Source organism: Cryptotermes secundus, unplaced genomic scaffold, assembly GCF_002891405.2.
Source record: "Cryptotermes secundus unplaced genomic scaffold, Csec_1.0 scaffold77, whole genome shotgun sequence".
Lineage (NCBI taxonomy): Eukaryota > Metazoa > Arthropoda > Insecta > Blattodea > Kalotermitidae > Cryptotermes > Cryptotermes secundus.
The window spans coordinates 206,341-229,637 of NW_019739940.1; the positions used below are offsets into that span (position 1 = coordinate 206,341).

The 23,297-nt window shown below is 39.7% G+C and overlaps 2 protein-coding genes across 2 annotated transcripts in view; one reads left to right on the top strand and one right to left on the bottom strand.

Moving 5' to 3' along the window:
- Positions 1-23,297, bottom strand: LOC111872016 (acidic leucine-rich nuclear phosphoprotein 32 family member A). The gene is made up of 8 exons (XM_023865483.2): positions 23,117-23,297; positions 19,339-19,482; positions 11,061-11,180; positions 8,519-8,631; positions 7,417-7,490; positions 6,094-6,197; positions 3,807-3,915; positions 1-192 (listed from the first exon to the last, which is right to left on the bottom strand). The coding sequence occupies exons 1-8, from the start codon at positions 23,162-23,164 to the stop codon at positions 140-142; spliced, it is 765 nt and encodes a 254-aa protein (XP_023721251.1). The 5' UTR covers positions 23,165-23,297; the 3' UTR covers positions 1-139.
- LOC111872015 (chaoptin) overlaps positions 21,710-23,297 on the top strand; it is a 58,371-nt gene continuing 56,783 nt past the window's right edge. Inside the window, exon 1 of the mRNA XM_023865482.2 lies at positions 21,710-21,862. The gene's annotated coding sequence lies outside the window, so the exon portion shown is untranslated. The remainder of the gene's footprint in view (positions 21,863-23,297) is intronic.

The window sequence follows — 23,297 nt, forward strand, 5'->3', positions numbered from 1 at the left end:
GGCAGGGCGGACTGCTCAATGAATTCACCCACTATAACAAAAACAAGTCAACATTGTAGGCAGGCCTGTGCATACTGTGCTCGGTCTGTTAGGTTCGAGAGCATCACAGTGCTGTAACACTTCCTGCTGCCTGCCCACTTTAGTTGCCCTCGCCATCCTCGTGCTTTCTCTTCTTCCCTCGTGCCGCTGACTCTGCAACAAGTATTTCCATTAAACATTTCCACTGAACATACCATACTGTTCACATATAGGGGGCCATTTTATATTGGATAAACACTCTGAACAATGCAACCATTCTAAATGCAGAAGTAATAAACCTAGACTGCCCAGTACTGGGAAAGACTCATATTTTGCAGATGTATTTCATTTTCCTAATCCTTCCAGCTGCACTGTTGCCCTGGGGTCATCTCAGCATCTTAACAGAAATGGGTATCAGGAATCATCCTGGGGGTTAATGGTGGCCAGCGCATAAGGATGACGACCTCATTGCCATCTGTGAGCCGACTGTCTAGAGAAAATGTGAGCGCCTCAACGTCTCACAACCCTATGGGCCTTCATGGCTTCTTACAGGAATAGCTTTTACCTTTACCTATACAACATATTTACTCATGCCATGTGTCCTCATGTATGACAAAGCCCATTTTCATAAGCATAATAGATGGGCAGAAAATGACAATGAAGAACCAAGAAAAAAAATACAAAAATATACCCGAATACCATAAAATTCCAATTTAATGCTCCTGCATTCATGAATATTCTTTCTCATCCAAGCCAAAGATCAGTGCATCATTTTCCCATACTGCAGAACTACAAGTACTTTTGCTGTGTGAAGAACTGATATCATATTAACCAGCCATATGTCTCAGAAACTGAGTACATTTTGCCTCCATCAGAAATGTAGCTCCTTTTACCAAAGCCAAAATGTTGTGCCTGTTTCAGCAATTCTACTACGATTTGCTGTTGTGCCTATTATCTGTAAAAGTTCTGGAATCATAAATGTTCCATATAGTTGGTGAAGTTGCAGTTATCTTGGAATGTGAGCTACACTGGAAGTGCTAAATCTACTATTCATCATCATCATCAGTAATCTGTCAAGACGACAGGTCCACAGTCTCTTCCAAAACAATTCCTCCACTTAATGCGATCTAGAGCTTTCTCCTTCAAATGACAGTATCCTCTTCTGTCCCCAAGGTCATCCAGCATCTTCTTACGTCTTCTTCCTCGTCTTCTTGTCACTTCTATCCGCCCATCTATCTTTCCTTCGATAGCTTCTTTTAGAAGGCAGTTTCTGCGTAAAACATGACCAATCCAATTAGCCTTCCGTTTTCTTATTTCATGTAGGATATTCCTCTGCTCACTGACTCTAATTAACACTTCTTCATTTCTCACATAATCGGTCCAACTGATCTTCTCCATTCTTCTCCAACACCACATTTCGAAACTTTCCAGATGTTTCTGATCTACTGCCCTAAGTGTCCATGTTTCAGCCCCATACAGAGCTATGCTCCAAATGTAGCATTTCACTAGTTTCTTCCTCAAATTTAAGTCCAATTTGCTGGTAAAAAGATTCTTCTTCTTGCTAAATGCAGCTTTTGCCATGGCAATCCTGGATTTAATTTCACAAGTACACCTTCCATCATAAATCTACTATTAGCCAGTCTCAAATCAACAATGGCAGTACTAAGGCCTCTCCAATAAATATACATTATATTGATTGCTGGTGCTAAACATGTCAAAGGTACCCCTGAGAAAGAACCTACAGCAAGAAACCTCACCAATTAAAAGTCACAGCAAGTGCAAAATAAGACAACGGTACCATCTCATGTGTTGCCTGTAGTTTCTCATCCACAGTTAACAAACTCAACTTTCTACTCTCTCAGCATGTGTACAGTAACTACTACAAATATCCTCTTTACAATTGTATTTATATTAGTGATTTTTGCTTAGGTAACCGCTGTGGCAACGACAGCACAAGTTAAACATGCTGCAACTTGCATTTAATACTCCTCAATGAAGGAAAGCCCTCACATAATGTTCAACTTGAAAGAACTAAAGTTAGTAACCTCACTGTTAGATCACTCCATTTTAGATTCTCCTCAGTTTAGAGTTCAAACCCAGTTATCCTACACTGGGGTTTAACTGTTCCTGTCTACTACTGTCAGCACATTCCTACATGCATCAAACATTATCACACTGAATTAATTATCGATATTCGAATGCTTAACTACCTGCTACACATCCTGTTATGATATGACCCATTTTTCTTAATGCCAATTTCAGATAAAATGTGCACATACATTAGTGTTGGTACTATCACAATTCTGTTTAACCCCTGAATCAATTCACGTTACTGTAATACAATTTTAAAATATTAAATTCATAATATTAATTTTAAAACTAGAACACATGCAAGCTAAGAATAATTGTCAATATACATTCATATCTTAGTTCCATTTATACATCCTCCTTCAACCTCTCTGAAAAAAAAAAAACTGTCTTCACATTATGTTCTGTAATGTAATTTACCATATTCCAAATAAAACCATTTAATTTCCATCACCAAAAATGTCACACGCTTTATAAAGGTCCAACATATTTCAGCCCCTATAGGGTCATCTTCCTCAGTATTCCAACTACTGCCTTTAGCTCAGCGAAATAACTGTTACATGTCTTGAAACGTGAAGGCAAAAATTAGAAAAAGGATGTCCAGGGACGATTTATATAAAAAATCCCTATGCTTAACTAATAAAGCATTATGATATCAATGCATATGGGGAAGTAGATGTAAAGATCCACATTTCCTTTACCTTGGTTCTAGCTGGAGGTGAGTGGTCAGCTTCATGCCCCAGCTGCTTCACTGTCTCCACCCCCCCCATACCCACTGAATAGGAGAATGGGTGGGCCCCAGAACTAGTCTGGATGCTGCGAATAGAAAATTCTTGAACCTATTGGGACTTGAACTGACCCACCATTAAGCCCATAGCCTTTATGCTTAAGAATAAATAAAATGTATCCTTGAAGATAAAATTACGGGGCATGAAATATTTTGTGCATTTAATGGGTACAACACTGGTACATATTTGTAATTTGATGGCTACATTTCTAAACACAGCACAATTTGAATGTTATGCTTATACTTGAATTTTCAATCTGATCTTATTTCCCCCCATCCCTTTCCTTGGAATATAACTGGTGATACTTTGTAATTTTAAAGCATAAGGGGCTCTCAGCAACCCCCAAAAAATTCCATCCACCAATATGAATGCCATAACCTTATATGTTTCTACCAATGGACTAGCTCATTGCAGTATCACACTTCTGTCAACAAAGGGCATCAACTCTTGATGTGCTGACATCAGCGGAAAGAACTGCTTTCACATAAAATACTCACCATTTGTAGGTCATTTATGGAAACTGATAACAAGTTCATCTACAGGTTAACTAACACTCTCTACCGGTATCTGGGAGATCAATCCAAAACTCACCTGGGGCACCAGATATACCAACTGCGATTTTACATGATATTCCTCGGCCCCTACAGGTAAATGCTAAGATAGTACCTCACCAAATCTTTTCCAATTCCCCAAACCAAACTGACAAAGTACTGCGCTTTTCTGTGCAGCTGTATTTGCACCCAAACAGCCCTGACACTGCTAGTGGGTAGAACTATGTCGGATCTGGGAAGTATTACTGAAAAGCAATGAGACGGTGTTTTCCTGCTCTGCCAGGGTACTATCACTGTGTTGCTTTATAACAAATGATCTGTGACCTAGAATGCATACAGTGAGAAAACAGAAGCCACCCACCATCCACTCCATCTTCATCTTCAACTTCTTCCTCTTCTCCCACAAGTTCATCTTCATCCTCCTCGTCTTCCACACCCTCTCCTTCATAGTCCTCGCCCTCACTTTCCTCCTGTAAAGAACAGTTAGAACTTCATTTCCCTTCAACACTTGGCAAAGCTGAGACATGCAGCAGTTGGTTGAAGCACTATGCTACAAGTCAGAAGGTCACACTCTCTCTCCCTGGGGGTAAATGGCAGCCAGCATGTGAGGTTGAGAACCTCACCACCATCTGCGAGCCTGGACATCTCACAACTCTATGGGCCTCCATAGCTTGTTACAGAGATACCTTTACCCTTCTTTTTCTCTTCCCCCCCCCAAATAAAGCTATATTTACTCAAGTTTAACCCTTTAAAGCATAGCGCTACAGTAAAAGTTGCAATATCTGGCACCGAAGGGTTGCTGGATATGGTAATTTTCTGGATATTATGTTATACCTAATGTGCACATCTCAGTGTACCTCATGGACAGGCCTATCTATCTGATACCTGATAACCACCGTTTTCCCCACACTTTCTATTCCCTTTTCTTCACCATTTACATAACATGGTGTATATATATATATATATATAATTATATATATATATATACACCATGTTATGTAAATGGTGTTATATATATAAATGGTATATAGATTATAATCTATATCTATAATCTAAATCAGTCAGCCTATATAGTAGTCCCAATTTCCATCAGCCAATTCACACAGAAGAAAGAATCTTCCAGCATGTCCCTCCAATCATGTATGTCAGTGTGTTCAGAGGCATGTCAGCAGCTATAGTTATATGCATCTGGATAAAAGTAAATTAAAAAAAAAGAGAGAACCGTCACTAAACTCAAAGTTTAATAGAACAAAATTAAACACTTATCAAACTGCATAAGTCAGAGCAAAACATGCAAAGGTGTAAAAACAAATTAATATAAATGTCTGGTTGTAGGTAAACATTTGTCTGATAAGTTTCCTATCCAGAAGGGTCTAAAACAAGGAAATGCTTTATCGACAATCCTTTTCAACTTTGACTTAGAATATGCAATTAGGAAGGTCCAGGGGAACCAGGTGGGACTGAAATTAAACGAGACACATCAGCTGTTGGCCTATGCTGATGATGTGATTCTACTGGGTGATAATGTAGATACCATAAAGAAAAACACACAAACTTTAATTTGACGCAAGTAAAGAGGTTGGTCTAGAAGTAAACGCAGAGAAAACTAAGTATATGTTACTGTCTCGTCACCAAAATGCAGGGCAAAATCATGATATGAAGAGAGGAAACAGATGTTTTGAAAATGTGGCACAGTTCAGATATTTGGGAACAACGATAACAGATCGAAGCCTAATTCAGGAGGAAATTAAGAGGCGACTGAACTCTGGTAATGCTTGCTACCATTCAGTCCAGAACCTTTTGTCTTCTCATCTGTTGTCCAAAAACATAATTAGAATGTACAAAACTATAATTTTGCCTGTGGTTCTGTATGGGTGTGAAACTTGGTCTCTGACATTAAGAGAGGAACAAACTGAGGGTGTTTGAGAACAGGGTGTTGAGGAGAATATTTTGACCGAAGAGAGATGAAGTGACAGGAGGTTGGAGAAAACTGCATAATGAGGAGCTTCATAACTTGTACTCTTCTCCAAGTACATATAATTACAATGATGAAGTCAAGGAGGATGAGATGGGCAGCACGAATGTGGAGGATTGCATATAGGATATTGGTGGGAAAGTGAGACAGAAAGAGACCACTTGGAAGACCAAGACATAGGTGGGTGAACAATATTAAAATGGATCTGAGAGAGATAGGATGGGGTGGTATGGATTGGACAGATCTGGCTCAGGATAGGGACCAGTGGAGGGCTCTTGCGAACACTGTAATGAACCTTCAGGTTCCATAAAATGCTGGGAAATTCTTGAGTAGCTGCAGAATTGGCGGCTCCTCCAGAATGGCTCAGCTCCATAAGTAAGTACGTCTGGTTGTAAGTATAAAGAGCCAGTGAGTTCTATTAAAAAAAACGAGAATAAGGATTACTGTTAACAGCAGACCTCTACCTCTAATCATGTCCCACCTTAACAATAACGGATAAAAACATGTCTTGCATATTCAAGTCATGCAGCAAGGAGTGACCACCAAGCATGTCCAAATAAATAACCAGATCACTCAACCCCCACTAGATATATTCCTAGTACCTACATTATATCTATAAGGTAAGGAATATTCTAGCCAAGGTTTTCTCTACATTGAGCACTATAGGTAATACCTCAAGATGTTCTTTGTAGACAGCATCTAGACCTACATCTTCATCATCCAAGTCTTCATCATCATCTTCGTCTTCTTCATCCTCGAGACCCTCCTCGTCATCATCTACAACCAATCGAATAATGTACTGCCTTTAAAGAAGGAACATAAACATCAGACCAGATCTTTCATTTCTTCAACTTACAGGGGTATACTACTGCAATCACAGTAATGCAATAAACTTAAATCAGCATAACAATACCTAGCCCCAGTTCCTTTCAGAGCATTTACCAAATCCCTCTAGATCACCCTAAAATGTATAGGTTAGCAAACAGGCACAAAGCATAATAATTCTGGTGTTTCATCTTTAATTATGTGTGTGTGTGTGTGGGGGGGGGGAGCCTTCCAGAGAAAATGTAATAGGCATAAAATGGATTATGGATTTGTTCGAAACACTCTTTGCTGCAATAAATATTTAGCAAATTACAATAAAGATGAGGACAGAAATGCATGCAAATCTTCATGAAACTGTTCATTACTTTTATCCACTTTTGATGGGAACTAATCGTAAATAAGTTACCAGATTTCATGTGAACTCCATCAACAGTACTTGAATTGCTGTATGTGAACAGAAGAAGTGAAGTCATTCATACAGTCTTTCAGATTTTCACTGAGAAAGTATTAAAAATTACAAATTAAGGCTGTGCACATAGTAACATTTCAGGGTCAAAATCTGACTTCAAAGCAGATGAGTGCTTCAAGGTTTGGATTTAATTTCATCCACACAGCCTACACAAAAGCACTCTTTACTGCACACGTGAAACCAAGTACACGTGAAACTGTCATATTTCTCAGCAGAATGTTCCTTTTAAATGTCCGCAATTTTCTCAAAACCAGTCTCTTCTCTACAGCATATGACAAAAAGTTTGTCTCGAAACATCTTCTGGATGTTGTAATTATCCCTATACTTAATTAAATACCACACCATGAAGACACATGTGGGAGTGGAGGCATAGCTCCACCATTCTTGACCTCAGCATTAGACAGAGGTGAGTGGTCAGCTACATGCCCCAGCCTCTTTAACCACAATCCCATGGAGAAATCACCCCTAATATCCACTGTATAGGAGGGTGTTATGGGCCCCTGAGCCAGACTCAACATTGCAGAGAGGAGAAAAATCTTGCCTTGGCGAGAATCGCACAGAGGCCATTCAGTTGTATGCTCTAAGACTTTACATTTTTAAAAATTTACACTTATCTACACAAGTTACTTCATAAGCCATGCTCCTGAGTTTCCTTCAACCTCTCACTTCTCATCTGGCAGAATCAGGTTTACACATTCTTACCTTCGCTTTCATTCCCGTTTACTTCATCATCTTCTACTTCACTATCTTCGGCTTCTCTGTCCTCCATGTCAAACCTGAAACAAATGTAAACACTAAGATTTAAACCCGCAAAACATCTGACATACTGAACTTAACTGATGCAACTGAGCTCCCTTAGTTTCAGACCTCCACCTGGGATAAAGAATGGCACAGGTGTCCCCTAGTTCTTAATACGACAATCCTTCTTATGGTTGCGTTTTCTAAAGATTAAAAACGCACTGCATCATAGCAAAACCAACGAGAGGCCAGGAGATTTTCACATTTCCTGTTTTGCATTAACTTTCACTCACTCATGATAATATTCTTCACATAAACCATGTGAGCAATATACCCGTGACTGCTGACTAGCACAAATTACTTCACAGAACTGAGCTGCTGTTGACTGCTGAACTGTCTGAAAGTAGCAGTGGTACAACAACAGGGTTCTCATGGCATATTACATGCTTCAGTAGGCCACATATCATAATGAAGGGAAATGTATGCATGCCCATGAGATTGTAATGACAGGAGTGACATTAAGTAGAGTAAAAATATGCCTTCTCTGCCTGTAGAACTACAACTTATGAAAACATGAAAAAAATACAGAGCCCAAATTCAAAAGCTAGTGAAATTCCTACAACCTACATTCATTAAACTTCAATTATCTACATTTAATGACCCAACTCTAACATTAAACATTATTAACATGACAAGCTCACAATAAATCTGCCAAGCATAACTAGTGTTCCAGAAAACAGACAGGGCTTACTGAAGCCCCATCTAATGGTGAATGTGTAAATAGAAAGCGGTTATGTATTTCCACTCATGACTTTCATAGAAAAAAAAACTAAACATTTAAATTCAAGTCTTAAATATATGGAAGCATTTGCCTCCCAAAAAATGACAAATCATTTTAATTCTTCAGAGCAAAAACTCAACCATCTAATTGGGAAACATTCTGAACACAGACTCAGGAAGGAAGGATGCATTATATCCCAGAATATAAAATTCTTCACGACCACTGCTATGAGATCCTGAAAACCTGCACAGATACAGTTTGTACTATGAAAAATGATGTTCTCACCCATCCAAATATTTCAGACTGGGTATAAGGTGGAAGACCTTCTCTCGGTAATTGTCAATTGACGTTGCTTCGTTGTTGAACAGGTCCAAATTCTTTAAATTCTTGAATTCCTTCTGCAAAATAAAAGTTAAAACTTACATTCACAGGAATTTATACCATGCCATTTCAAAAACAATCACTCAAACTTCATATCACATTTGTTGAATGCACATGGAAACATCCAGAAAAGTCTCTCATCTTATATATCTTATTAACTTTACCACAGCAATTTAATCTCTCATCCAAATGTTTGTGCATAAGTCTGACACACAAAACCTGTTAACCAATGGGGTACAGTATCTCCCAATATAATCCCACCTACAGTGAAACCCAAATATTAGGGATTCTCTTTGCTAGTAGTGGATCTGAACATTAAACTAAGGAAAGTCTTAAATGGAGATAATTTAATATTACAATTAACACTGAATCATAAGAAGTTAACATTAAACGAAGGTTCCACTGTAAACATATCTCAATGCACAATTTTCCATCATTTAGTGCACCAAATTTATTGCTCAAGTCCTATTACAACACTGCCCCACTTCCTCCAGTTAGTTTTTCATGTTACTGAACAAGACATCTTATGTTTCAAGCAGGTAAAAGGCAGCTGTAAATACAACAGTATTTTCCAGTCTATGGCCACCTTTCTCCTTCCCAAACAAGTTAGGAACTCAATGGACAGCACATACGCTATCCATGCAGTAAGGATCTGTCCACATGTACTTGGCAGGGACTCCACATTCTTGAAGCACCTTGCCTTCTCTGACTTTCCACTTATCAGCAATGGCATCCTTTTCAGATCCATCCATATTTGCACATACAAGCAGAGTAATTCCATTCTTACTCCTCTTGCCCCCATGACAGCTTCATCTTTGGAAGGATATTTTTCAGGACCTGGCTGAAGGACAACCCATTCATCTGCACTGAATATATCCCAAGGATGGTATTCCCTCAGGTGACAGAAGCACTTCCAGACACCTACTGCCTCTTTAGTTACACTTTTGGATGCCCCACTCATGCTTCTGCCGCTATGCCAAATAACATTTTTCTTGAATCAAATGCTTACCTTTATGACTTCAGCCTTCTACCTCAACACTGCACCTAGAACTGGGACACATAATGCCTGTCTCTACCTAAACCACTCCATGACCACTCTTTCAATTTTTTTATATTCATCAGTTTTCAAAACACGTTTTCAGCCTGGGTTATTACACACTGCCGAAGTATGTCTTTCTTGCTCACCATAGTATTTAGTGCTGATACTGGTACATCAAGTTATTCTGAAATCTTTGTGCACATCGCATTGTTGAACATCCACCTTCTTAATGATATTCACTTTTTCAGAAAATGCCTTTTTGTTTGATTGTTTGTCGTTGTTGCCATGTATACATACAGCTGTATATCATCACATGTGCGTTTCTGTGATGCCATTATTCCAGATTCCAAGCACCATGTCACAATATAATAAACAGCTCAGTTTACTTTCATACAACCTCATGAAATTCCACACACTCTCTGTATGTAATCTTGCTCACAAAGACACACTGCCAGATGGATGGAGTTCTGACAGTATCCACTATTTCTGCTAACTTCTACCATTCACTGAGTGCTGCTGAGTGGTGCTTAGCACTGCAATATGTTTTATGTGACATCTACTTTGTTTAACGTCGGCAACAAACACATTATTATCTGACAAAAACTTATTAGATGGAGAATATGTTTGGCTTTTCTTAGATGGGACATCATTTTATGCAGGTAAAGTTTTCAGTGGGGTATAAATACATTATTCTTCTTGTATTAGTTTTGGGACCCAATGATTTTAACTTCCTAGGTGAGAAGCCATTTCAAGGGGGAGTTTCTTAAGCAGCATCCACTGTATATGTTGGAGAATTAAAATACGCCTAACTCCAAGCAGCACAGGCATTCAGCTAGTGAAAAAATTGCTCGTCTTTAATGGAACCCATGAGCTCACTGTGGTCAACAGAGCTCACCACTGGTCCAGCTGACTCCTGTCCACACTTCACTGAAATCCATTCCAGTAATTCATTTGGGTTTCCAAGTGTATCTTTGCTTCATGGTCTTCTAACTAAAATGTTACAGACATTTCTCATCTCTCTCAAGCTTGCTAAGGAGACTCAGGTTCAATACCAGGTCACCATATGGGATTTGTGGTACATAAAGTGCCACCGCAGCCAAGTTCTTCTACAAATTTCATTAGTTTTCCATTGCTAGTCACCACTCCACCATTGCTCGAAATTCATCTACACTGTCCCCTTATGTCCTTGGACTACACAACTGTGGCTTGTCACTGACCTGACATTTGGCTGGTTATGTTGTACAAAAATACAGCTTCTTTCATTATTAATGTTAATGGTCACCTTGGGCAGTGACTCCACACGCACCTAATTAGGGTGTTATTAAAAAAAGTTTCTGTTAAAGAGGATAACAATGATTATGACACTCACCAATGATGGTGATGACAGGGCAAAAACCAAAAACTTACCAAGGGTTCAAGTGTATCCAAATCCTTTATTTTATTTCCACTTAAATTGAGATGTGTCAGTTTGGGGCTTGTGTGGAGGAGATTCAGCCCTGCTGATATACGATTGTCACTTAACTCAAGCTGCAACAATCACAAGGAAAGTGTAAAATTAAGCACATGTAATTAAGAGAACAGAAACTTAGATCAGCAGTCTGCAAATGAATCCCTCAGTCCAAAACACGTGTAGAAATAAGGTACAACATCTACAAACACTTCTAAAAATCTATGTTAGTTATTCCAGTTGCCTCTTCCTTAACACTTGAATGTGGTTCATGGCTGTTAGATTTGGCTACATTCAGAAAGATTTCATGGACATCATATTTCATTCATCCATACAGGTAAACATTTTTGATGATCCACCGCCAACGCAGCATAATACGTAGGTGGGTCAATAAGTACGTTACAAATTGATGTGCGGTACTACATGTTTGAATGAGGACTTGAGGCTATGGCCACTAGATGGCAGCATTAGTCCAGAGGCAGTTGATGACATGAGACAATTGATGTTCACAAAAGCGAAACAGTTGCAAGATGGCAGCGCCTCTGAGTGAGTGTACAACCCTCGACCAGCGCTCCGTTGTGCAGTTTTTGTTGGCAAAAGTATGGAATACCTTATTCATAAAGAAATGCTTCCCATCTATGGTGAGAAGTGCCTGTCACGTCAACCTGTTTACAATTGGGTGCAGAAGTTCTCTGAAGGGCGGACATGGAGATTGCCACAGAGGTGAATGTGCAACGGACTGAAGACTTACTCCGAGCAGACAGAAGGGTAACTATATACACTACAGCCACTGCCATTGGTTCTTCACATGGCATGGCCTACCTCATAATGCATGGCAGGTTAGGTTTTCAGTGTCTGTGCACGATGGGTGCCGCGCATGCTGACCCCACAACACAAAATGCAAAGGATGGGTCTGACATTACAGCATCTCAATCGCTACCACAATGAAGGACACAAAATGCCAGCCCGAATTGTCACAGGTAATGAGTCTTGGGTTCACCATTACCAGCCCGAGACAAAGAGTGTGTCAATGTAGTGGAAACGTCCTCAGTCGCCTGCCAAAAAAAAAGTTTAAGGTGACACCATCCTCCAGGAAAGTCGCGCTCACAGTCTTCTGGAATCACCAAGGCACACTGCTCATCGCATTCCAGCCTCAAGGACAAACTGTAAATGCCGACGCCTACTGTAACATCCTCAGGAAACTTTGTAAGGACATTCAAAGGAAGCGACCAGGACTCTCCACCAAAGTTATGTTGCTCTTGCATGACAACGCGCTTCCCCATACTGCCAACAAGACAAATGAGACACTACGAAATTTCAAGTGTGAAGTCCTCGAGCATCCTCCGTATAGACCCAACCTTGCTCCAAGTGACCTTGTTTGGCCTTCTGAAACATCATCTTTTGGCTAAACATTTCTCGGATGATGAAGCTGTAGAAAGGGATGTCACCACCTGGTTCCTACAGCAGCCCAAAAAATTTTATGCTGCTGGTTTCAGGGGCTTGTGAAATGATGGGACAAGTGCCTCAATGTACAGGGAGATTATGTCGAGAAATAAAAGCATTTTTCAAATCAGTACTCTTATTTGTTTAAGTTCTATATCCATTTGTAACTTACTTATTGACTTACCCTCATACTTGTACATACATAAGCAATTTATTATTAATTTCATCATTACTCAGTCTCCATGTGGGTGTACCTAACAATTTTCTCAACATTCTAAGAATAACTGAAAGACAGTGTGGAATCTTGAACTCATACATAAGAACCATGACCACTGATCAATTAAGAGAAAGTATGACAGGGTGACAGTTGTGTTGAATATTTCATTTTATCATAGAAATCGTCCTGTGCTTAAATGAATCGTAACATATATCTATTAAGACTTATAAATGCAGCAAAGTTCCTCCCAAACATTACTGGATACACACTGGTAAGGACAATCCCAGGCTTGTTTTTGATTAACTGAAAATACAAACTCCAACATCTCTCATTCCAAGAATAGCCAATATGTCAATATAAACCACATCCCAATTTTCTGAGTCCAAGGTGAGTTCAATCATTCCTTCCTCAGCACTTTCATCAATCAGACTTCATAAAGTAATACTTTATTTTACTGTGCAGCTTATTATCTGATAAAACTAAACTTATACATGTGAAACTGCATCTTACAAGCAAGAACACATTTAAATTTCATTCATACTACTCAACATAAATATACCATCAAATACTGTTCCTCAAAACAATAACATTATTTCAGGTACTGAAACACAGTATAAAAAACACATGAAAAGGTTTCTTGTGTTCCTCCATAATTAATTGTGCTACTTTTCCCTCGCCTCTAACAGAAATGAGTACCGGGAATATTCCTGGGGGTAAAGGGCGGGCAGCCAGGCTGACAACCTTACTGCCATCTGTGAGTCAATTGTCTAGAAAATGTGGGAACCCCAACATCTCACAAACCTATGGGCCTCCATGGCATGTTATGGGGATACCCTTCCCTTTTTTTTTTTTTTTTTAAGCTTTTCCATCACTTTCTCCCATCTCTACAGAAACTTTAACTGATGTTAGTATGGAGGTTGGTCTAGAAGTAATTGCAAAGAAAACTAAGTGTATGTTGCTGTCTCATCACCAGAATGTAGGGCAAAATCATGACAAGACATTTAACATATCCTGTGAAAATGTAGCATAATTCAAATAACTGGGAATTACAGTAACAAATCAAAATCTGATTCAGGAGAAAATTAAGAGGAGACTGAATTCAGGTAATGCTTGCTATCATTCAGTCAAGAATACACAAAACTATCATTTTGCATGTGGTTCTGTATGGGTGTGAAACTTGGTCTCTGACGTTAAGGGAGGAACATGGACTGAAGGTGTTTGAGAACAGGGTGTTGAGGAGACTATTTAGATCAAAGAGGGATGAAGTGACTGGAGGGTGGAGAAAACAGCAGAATGCGGAGCTTCATAACTTGTTCTCTTCGCCAAGAACAATTAGAATGATAAAGTCAATGAGGATGAGGTGGGCAGGTCATGTAGCACGAATGCGGAAGACGAGGAATGTGTATAGGATATTGAAGGCAAAGGAAGAAGGGAAGAGACCACTAGGGAAGTTAAAGACGCAGGTGGGTGGATGACATTAAAATCAAGATAGGATGGGGTAGTATGAACTGCATTCCTCTGGCTCAGGACATTGCCCAGGGTAATGAACCTTCTGGTTACATAAAATGGAAAGTTCTTGAGTAGCTACACAACTGGTGGCTTCTCAAGAAGGCCTCAGATCCATGTAGTTAGTTAGTTCTCCCATCTCTTCACTTTCACCAAATATGGCCCTTCTCACATATAAAACCATTCTTCCCCTTGATTGTAAGGGTTTCTTTCTCTGGGCTCCTTTCTGAAGGCATAGATCCTAAACAAGATCTCTATATGCGGCTCAATTTGCTGTTCACGTGGTTTAGTCTTCAGCCCTTAGCACAGATTATACATGCTCCTCCAAAAGTCAGTTAAGTTCTCAACTACAGTGTCACACCCCAGAATATTCATTCATTCATTCATTATTGGAGGGCGTGGGTTTCCCCATACACCGTGACCAGTTGTTAATCTTTTGTACGTCCCCCTTTGATATTCTACCAGTCGCCATACCCTCCTGGTACTGGTGTTCACTATCAGCCCCGTTCAGCCAGCGAGTTCGGCTCCTCTACTGGCAGTGGTACCTGATACTTCCCCATATACCGGGGGCATTGGAAACTACTTGGGAGGGAAACTTTTTACCTAATTTTGCTCAGAGGTCTCCTAGAGACATGAGGATCTATTACGTGCCGTAAAGCTACAACACGGGACCCACGGCTTAAAAGTCCCTCCTGGAGGACTTGTTCCCCGAATTTTTCCGCCCTTAAACATTCCACGACCTCCGCTGGGTTTGAACCCGCGTATCTTCAGGTGGGAACGTTACCCCTAGACTACGGAGGCCGCACACCCCAGAAGATAGTCAAAGTAACTGCTGCAATACTCTCAAATCCAACACCTCACATATATCTATTAATTTATCAAACCATTCCTTACCCATGACAGATCCTCCTCCACCATGCAAGTGCATTACAGTAAAGGTTAGATGAATCTGTGATCACAGTATACTATATCCAAAATCTTACACCCATCAATCCACTCTGTCTCCTAAGACAACTCTCATGCAAAAACTGACACAAAAATGTGCTTCAATTTTGAAACAGAAAATAGAGCGATCGAAAGACTGAAGAGGATAAAAATAAACTGAAAATCATGTTCTGTAACAGTTTCCCTCATGCGACTGACAGGATTCATGTAACGGACACACCCCACTCCTCACAGATGCTGGATAATGGGGATTTTACTGTAACTGTTCAGCTATTTACATATTCCCCATACTTCATAGAACCAGAATATTCACTGCAAGAGCCCACCAATGCCAGTCACCATAATCAGACAGATGAATCCATCCCATACACCTTCCCCCACTGTATTTAAGAACCATGTGAATATTATCTTCCTGTCTACCCCTTCATCTTCCCACTTTTCTATTAAGACTCTGTATGCACTTTTCATCTACAATGTGTGCTACAAGACCCACCCATCTTGTCCTCCTATACTTAATCATCCTGACATCATCTGGCAAAAAGCAAAAATTACAAAGTACCTCATTATGGAACTATGATGGTAAACTAAGATGGCAACATCTAAATCGGTTAACTTTTGTGTTTCACATAATTCTCTCAAAGAGCCATGATCTGATGTTCTTCAGCACAGAGAATATTATCAGTACAGTCTTCTGAGAGTTTGTAATTCAGTACTGGGGGTTACACATCTTCCCCTTCTCACAACCTATTCCATCTTGGCAAGAAGTTTATTGTCTGCTTTTACCTTTCTACTCAGACATCACTATCTAGGATACAACCTGTTGAAATTTCAATGTGATATTGTTAAAAGCGAACATCATCAAAGATACTGAACCTCAAGGATTTCAAACTTCTAAAAATACAACTACATGTACCCAAAACACTATACTTGACAGAATAATATGTAAAATGTAGTGCTGCTCTGTGATGGAAACTATATCAGCACAAATTACCTGCAAAAATTTTTATTAGTTTTATTCAGCAAGCATATTTTGTTTGTTTTTGTGGTGTTCATGCTGCAGTATACTGTGTAATGGAAAATACAATGATGCCAAAAATACTTTCACTTTTCTTAGCAACAAAAGTAAGGTTTAGTATAATTTTTTCTGTAAGATTTGAGGCTTTCACGGAGGTGACTATGAAGAAAGCAGTCTTCTGGGATTTGGCACCGTGTATATGTGGTGTTAACCGACGTTTCGGAGGAACGTATCGCCTCCATCTTCAGGGTAGAAGAAAAAATATATAATTGCAGATTCTTATATATTTTTTCTTCTACCCTGAAGCTGGAGGCGATATGTTCCTCCGAAACGTCGGTCAACACCACATATACACGGTGCCAAATCCCAGAAGACTGCTTTCTTCATAATTTTTTCTGTCCACTGCTTGTCAATCTTTGCAGTTACTTTGATTTCCTGTTGTTACACTCACATCACTGCAATAACATCAGTAATTTAAATGATGTTACACAAACAAAAACCTTGAATGTGTGTAGTCTGGCCAAAAGAAAACTGTTCAATATTAATGTAATAATTCAAGAACTAACTTTCATATTTTTGTGCCCTTATATTATGGCTTTCATTTGGTAAAATTAAACTATGTAACATTATAGACCGACTGCAACACAAGACTGGCAACCACTGGCAATGAAAACAACTTTAATACAAACTGGTATCTTGCCTGCAGATGCCAAACTTTTAAGTTCCTCAGAAAAAACTGCCAGCAGTCAACTGCTGGAACTGATACTGGATGAACCTCTATTCTAGTTCTGTTTAATGGCATATGACACGGACTTCGTTGTGTGATGTGGGCCGTACTGTGTATACAGTCCCCCTGAGACAAGCGCAAACAGGGTCCTTCTTGTTCTTCTTTCTCATTTCAGTCTTATTTTCAATTTACACAATGGAATGTTAATTATGTACCAGGGCTGAGGAAAGTTTTTGCCACATCTAGTCTACTACAATGGTACGGGTAAAGCACTCCCTGTAAAGGGGTGTGGAGACCCATCAGGTTATGAGACATCAAGTCTCCCACATTTTCTACACAATCAGCTCGCTGTGAGGCTGTCAGCCTTATGCACCAGCCAGCCGCCCTTTACCTCCTAGGATAATTCCTTGTATTCATTTCTGTTGGAGGCTGAGTCAACCCCAGGCCATAGTGGGGGTGGAAGGACTAGGTCAACTGAGAAAACCAATGACCGCACCAGGAATCAAACCTACGATCTTCCAACTTGTGACACAATGCCTCAACCAACTATGCCACCACGTGCCCCTGCCTAATATAATGATATTGTTGAAAATGCTCATATGTAAAGATTCCAGTGCAGTTACAGTGGATATTAGTATACCCCTGGTGTCATGACATTTTTCATTTTAAATAATTATCCCTTGAATTTTAATCATGCTGATGAGATGCAGACAGGGCTAGGTGGCTTATATGATGAAGCAGACCTGGCTTATATACCTGCTGCTCATGACCACCAATTCTTCCAATGCTTCCACTCAAAATAAGAAAATGGGAATAGGGAGGTGAAAAGCAATGGAAATCTGATGTCAACCAAGACACACAGATGAAGAAATGAACTTTAGTGTAACACTGCTACTTGTGACCGAAGAATAAAAGTGAACACTCATCACAACTTCACTAATGTTGTTTGCCTATCTGAGGCTTGAAGTAACAGGACTGCTGTCAAATGTGAAAACAAAATCACATCAATTGATGTTTAAATCCTCAGGTCAGGGGGTGGAAGACACCTACTCTATTGGGTCCATCAAAAAGAACTAACCTCAAGCAGTGGACCTCTTTCTAATGGACCCAAAAGCGTAGACATCTCCAAATGCCTCGCCTGAGGTTGGAAACAGATCTAGATTCTTTAGAATACTGGAAAAAACCCAGTAATTCTGAGAGTTCTGTTCATTAGTCTTCAAAACGAAGGTAATAATGCAGGCCAAAAACTTGCATGAAGAAAGAGAACGGTTCTGCTTTACTAAGATGCATATGAAGTGGCCTCCGTAGTCTAGGGGTAACGTTCCCACCTCGTGACTCAAGGTACGCGGGTTCAAACCCAGCGGAGGTCATGGAATTTTTAAGGGCGGAAAAATTCAGGGAACAAGTCCTCCGGGAGGGACTTAAGCCGTGGGTCCCATGTCGTAGCTTTACGGCACGTAAAAGAACCTCATATCTCCAGAGGAGGTCACTGAGCCAAATTCAAGGACATTTCCCGTCCAACAGTAGTCTCTAACGCCTCTGATAGATGGGGGAAGCATTATAGATACCGCCAAGCCAGTAGAGGCCGAACTCGCTGGCTCGGTCAGGACTGATGGTACGCACCAATATCGGTATGGTATAGAGACTGGTAGAATATCATAGAGGGAAGCACAATGGATCAATACTGGTCTAAGTGCATGGGGAAACCCACCCTCTCCAATAACAACAACAACAACAACAACAACAACACAACAAGATGCACATGATGTACTAGTACTCCTTGCATGAAAATGGTTAAGTTCAGCACCGTGTGCTGAAGCCATCTAAGAAAATGTCAAAACAAGCTCACATCTACTGATCTAGGCTATGCGAGATCTTGAGCAGTTAGTACAGAAAGTTAAATAAGGGGCAGGGGATAATTTGGACCTTCTTAACCTATTTCCTGAACTATTCCATTCCTTCTATAAAAACCTTCCCAGACATTACTGAAGACAGTGGACAGGAGCCTGGTTTACACAAGTTCTTAAGTCACTGCTTCGTTTACATGTTCGTTTTACAACAATAAGAATCCTCCCATGTAACAATGGTGTGGAAAGGTACACAACCTGGCCTTATTTAGTCTAAGAGGTATATGTCAAACTGAAGTACAACTGCTGATTTCCCATTATATGTAATCCTGCAAACCCTGCACTTCAGTCTAACATTTGTACCTAAACTGCATGATCATATTTCAACAAGAATCAATATATCAGATTTCTGCACACTGCTTTCGTTTTCAGGGCATCCAGTTGTTCACCTTGCTGAGTTATTTCACAGCAGTAATGCAGATAATCTGAAGATTAAAATTTACTAACTACTTTTAGCTTGCAAAGCCAAGTTCATTACCTTCTTTAAGTTGGGTAGCTTTGGAAATCCTTTGAGACTTGTAAGACCCACATTAATGAGACTTAATGTCTCCAGATTTGTAAACTCATCACTAAGGCCAACAATGCTGGTACTCCTACAGTTGTCCAGATTCAATTCTGCGATCTGAAATAAGATTTCACAATTCAGTTTCATCACTCAATTAACTTATACCAAATAAACCAGGTCACTCAATCAGTACAGAGACTGGGTCCAGACTGGATGACCAGGATTTGATTCCCAGCAGGGACAGAGACTTTTCTCTTCATGTTAAAACTGGCTCTGGAGGGGGATGGGGGGCATTGAACCCTCCAATGATGGAGACTCCTTCCCCAACAAGCAGCTGGGGTCTGACACTACCACTCTCACCTGCAGCTAATGATTAGACAAAGCAGAGCTATACCTCCACACAGTGGGTTCACAATGGACTGTAGCACAAATCCTTTAGCTTTACTTCTTAAATCCTTGGGTACAAAGCTGCCATGGCTTACACAAGAGCTGTCTAACTTGTGGCCCATATGTTGGTTATGTAGCCCACAAGGGTATATTTCTATTCTGCAAAAGAAATGTTACTACAAATTCCATATAATTTGTTAACTGGATTCACATAACATATAATTAGAAAACTGTGGTATCAGTATGACTTCCTAATGGTATGCAACATTGACAAAATCTAACAAACCTTATTAAATTGAAATGTTACTGAACCTTATGGGCCCAATTCTTATTCTTGTGCTTCATACATCTATCACCGTTGGGCAGATATTTTAAGATACATTCTTTATGATGCAACGTGCTCCTAGGTACTTCAGGTACTCAGTAGTTTGAAACTGGACAGCTCTGGCCTAAATATTAAACAATGATGTCACAAAGCCTATATACTATGTCAACAGGGTACAAAGGAAAACATTTGCCACTTTCTCAGTCTAAAAATATGAGTGGGCCTTTCTAGGTGCAACAATGAAGGGAAAAAATTCCAAAGCCCTTGCCACAAGAAGGGGTACAGATCAATAGCTGCCCCTTTCTTTGTTACCTAAATACAGAAAACCAAATACTTACCAATTAATACCATAGGCCAGTGGGGGCCAAATTGTTAAGATTAAATATCTTTAGTCCCACAATATTATAATAAATATTAACGCCTATTCCCCAAACTAATTTTTTAACAAGGGCAATACTAATTACTACAGTGAGACATACTTCAAATGAAGACAGTGTTAAAGAAAACACTTCTGTGAACATACATGCAAAACCACAGAAACAAAAGACAACATAATATGACTGCTTCATATTGTGTGCTCATGAGCTGAAACAGTCTTGTACATGGATGCCAAAGTTTTGGAGGAACCTGATGCCTTCATCTTCGGGTGTCAAGTGTACAGGCAGGTGAATTAACTCAGTTACCCAGGTCAACCAGAAGCATGTAGGAAAAGGCCCTTTTATGGGGCACACAAAGCCTGTCACAAATGGGAAACTGACTGATGGAAATAAAAAAGACCCTGTCCAGGGACGCAGTTTCAGTTTTCATGACAAAATGTAGACCTAAGAGAGAAGACACTTCTTTCAAGGACCACGTACATTTACCCAACAGGAGGGAAAGATCTGCACTGGCAACAGAACTGTATTTATTAGAAACCAATGAAGACAAACATTAGAGCACAAAGCTCGGAACAGACATGGTACTGAAAACTAAACCGTTTTAACAAAAGCACCTTCATGATGTTTCTCTTATGAACATCTACATAACTTTCAAGGGTGAAAGTTCATTTGCTACTCACAAGTGATGATAAAAAATTTAATGACAGAGAACCATACTTGGTGCATGCGCCATAGCTCAAGCGGCTAGTCGCTGGCTTCCCAGCGCGGCGGCCCGGGTTCGAGTCCGGGTCTGGTCAAGTTGGATTTGTGGACAAAGTGGCGCTGGAGCAGGTTTTCTCCGAGTACTTCGGTTTCCCTTGTCAATCTTCATTCCACCAATTGCTCCACAATCACCCTCACCTATCATCTGGGGCTGGTACAACAGGCCAGAAGTGGCCGCAGTACAAGGAACTTAGTCCCACCCACTAGCAATAAAAAAATACTTTCTGCAACTCAATATTATTAAATATTTGCTTACAATAATTTTCCTACAACTCTTTTGTAAGAATAAATTATCCATACAAAAATGCTCAGGCCCTTAACATTAGCAAAACACGTGGTTTCCTTTTAAATTTACCGCCTCCACCCTTCACCTATTCAGTAAACATTCGTCAACTCTTTATTGGAGTACATTTCCTTTTCCAACTGCGGATCAAACATATTTAAACACTATAAATTTACTAACCTATTACGTTAGGTTTCACTTGGAATTCTAAACATTATAACATAACGAACTAAATTATCGATCGGAATGCTACTCGTATGGGAGTTTGATGTACAGCACGAGTTGATCTACGCTATTTCGGAAGTACGGATGTCCAACAAACCCTGCTACACACGTAAATACAGTGAGTTCCCATCTATTTGGGTACGTACTTGGGCACATTTCTCAATCTTGCTTAACAATGCCTGCTAATAGCAATAATTTGTAATTACTGTTCCAATATCACGGAAGAAAGTGCCTACGTGCCTGTCTGGCAGAAGCGCGCAGCAAACACATTTTCCATCATGGCCGCTTAGCAACCGGTTCAACACTTGTGAAACGACGCTAATTTCAAATTATAAATCACCACACTTACGTTCATGAAACTCGTGTTTTGTATCAAACAACACAACGTCTACATGGTGTATGTAAAGTAAATAACTCCTAGTATACGGTTAGTACGAAACTACGGCCGTTATAAATAATACGACGTAAAGACGCCGCGTCTATCAATGACCTCGACACAATAGTTTGCACCCTTACCGCTAAACTTAGTGTAAACACAATCGTGTTAAATATTAACTGTTACTCGGTGCCAGAAATGTGAATTACAATAATACAATGTTTCATTATTAAGAAAAATATGCGAAGTAATACCATAATTATCCAACATGGCGTCCTAATAGTATCATAAATACAAATCAAAATCAAAACACTGAACCTGGCATTCAAATTTCAACTTCAAAACACTAAATTACGCACCAAACAATAAACTGTTGTTAGCAATACCATTATTTATACATTTGTACGCCGTAAGCACATATCTAGGCAGTCCGGCTCAAGCCATTTTAAAATCCTGTGTTGATTAAACTGTGTTAAACGACTTGCAATAAATACTGTAGCCCCACCCACCCAAGTAAATTACTGGAAATGTATTTCCTCTTATATTACTATTGTGAACTTAACAATGCAAACTACTAGGGTAAATAATTTTAAGTTCGGTTTAACATCAACGCCACATGACAATCCATGCTTGTTTTAACAAGATGATTGCTACACACGTGCAAAATAATTACTGCGCATTAAATGTGCATCCTCAGCTGCACATACGTAATATCAATATAATATTTTTTAAGTTATATTTAATAAAAACATTATTTTCCCAAGTTGATTTACATACACAAACAGTATCCCAGATTACATTATGGGGCACATGTTTCATGAAAAGTGCAATAAAAGCCCTACAATAGAAAATAATATATACTGCCTACCCCCTTCAATGAATATAAACACATGCTTCTGATAGTGGGCCTCCATGTCTCACCAACTGGCATTCACCATTACCTGGCCTGTAAACTACCTAAATTACTCTTACATTATCGTCACACAACTAGTGGGATTATTTTGAAATACGCTTACTTTGTCTGGGCTCCTTCCCCGTTTTTCGAGTTCTATCCTCTTCTCCATGCCGCTGTTATTTCCCTTCTCCGGCACACGAGAACGGACAACGTAGCTCACTTCCTCTAACCTTTACCTTCAAACCTGGAATGACGGACGGTCGCCACAACGTATTCGCGGTGGCTCCAATGCAAGCCTAGAG

Bases quoted from the DNA above. Each gene is read 5' to 3' on its own strand.
- LOC111872016 (XM_023865483.2), bottom strand. From the start codon at position 23,164: ATGGAGAAGAGGATAGAACTCGAAAAACGGGGAAGGAGCCCAGACAAA. The intron at 19,483-23,116 runs GTAAGCGTATTT...ATCTTATTTCAG, and splicing joins GGGGAAGGAGCCCAGACAAA to ATCGCAGAATTGAATCTGGA. The intron at 11,181-19,338 runs GTAATGAACTTG...TGATTGTTGCAG, and splicing joins AGCTACCCAACTTAAAGAAG to CTTGAGTTAAGTGACAATCG.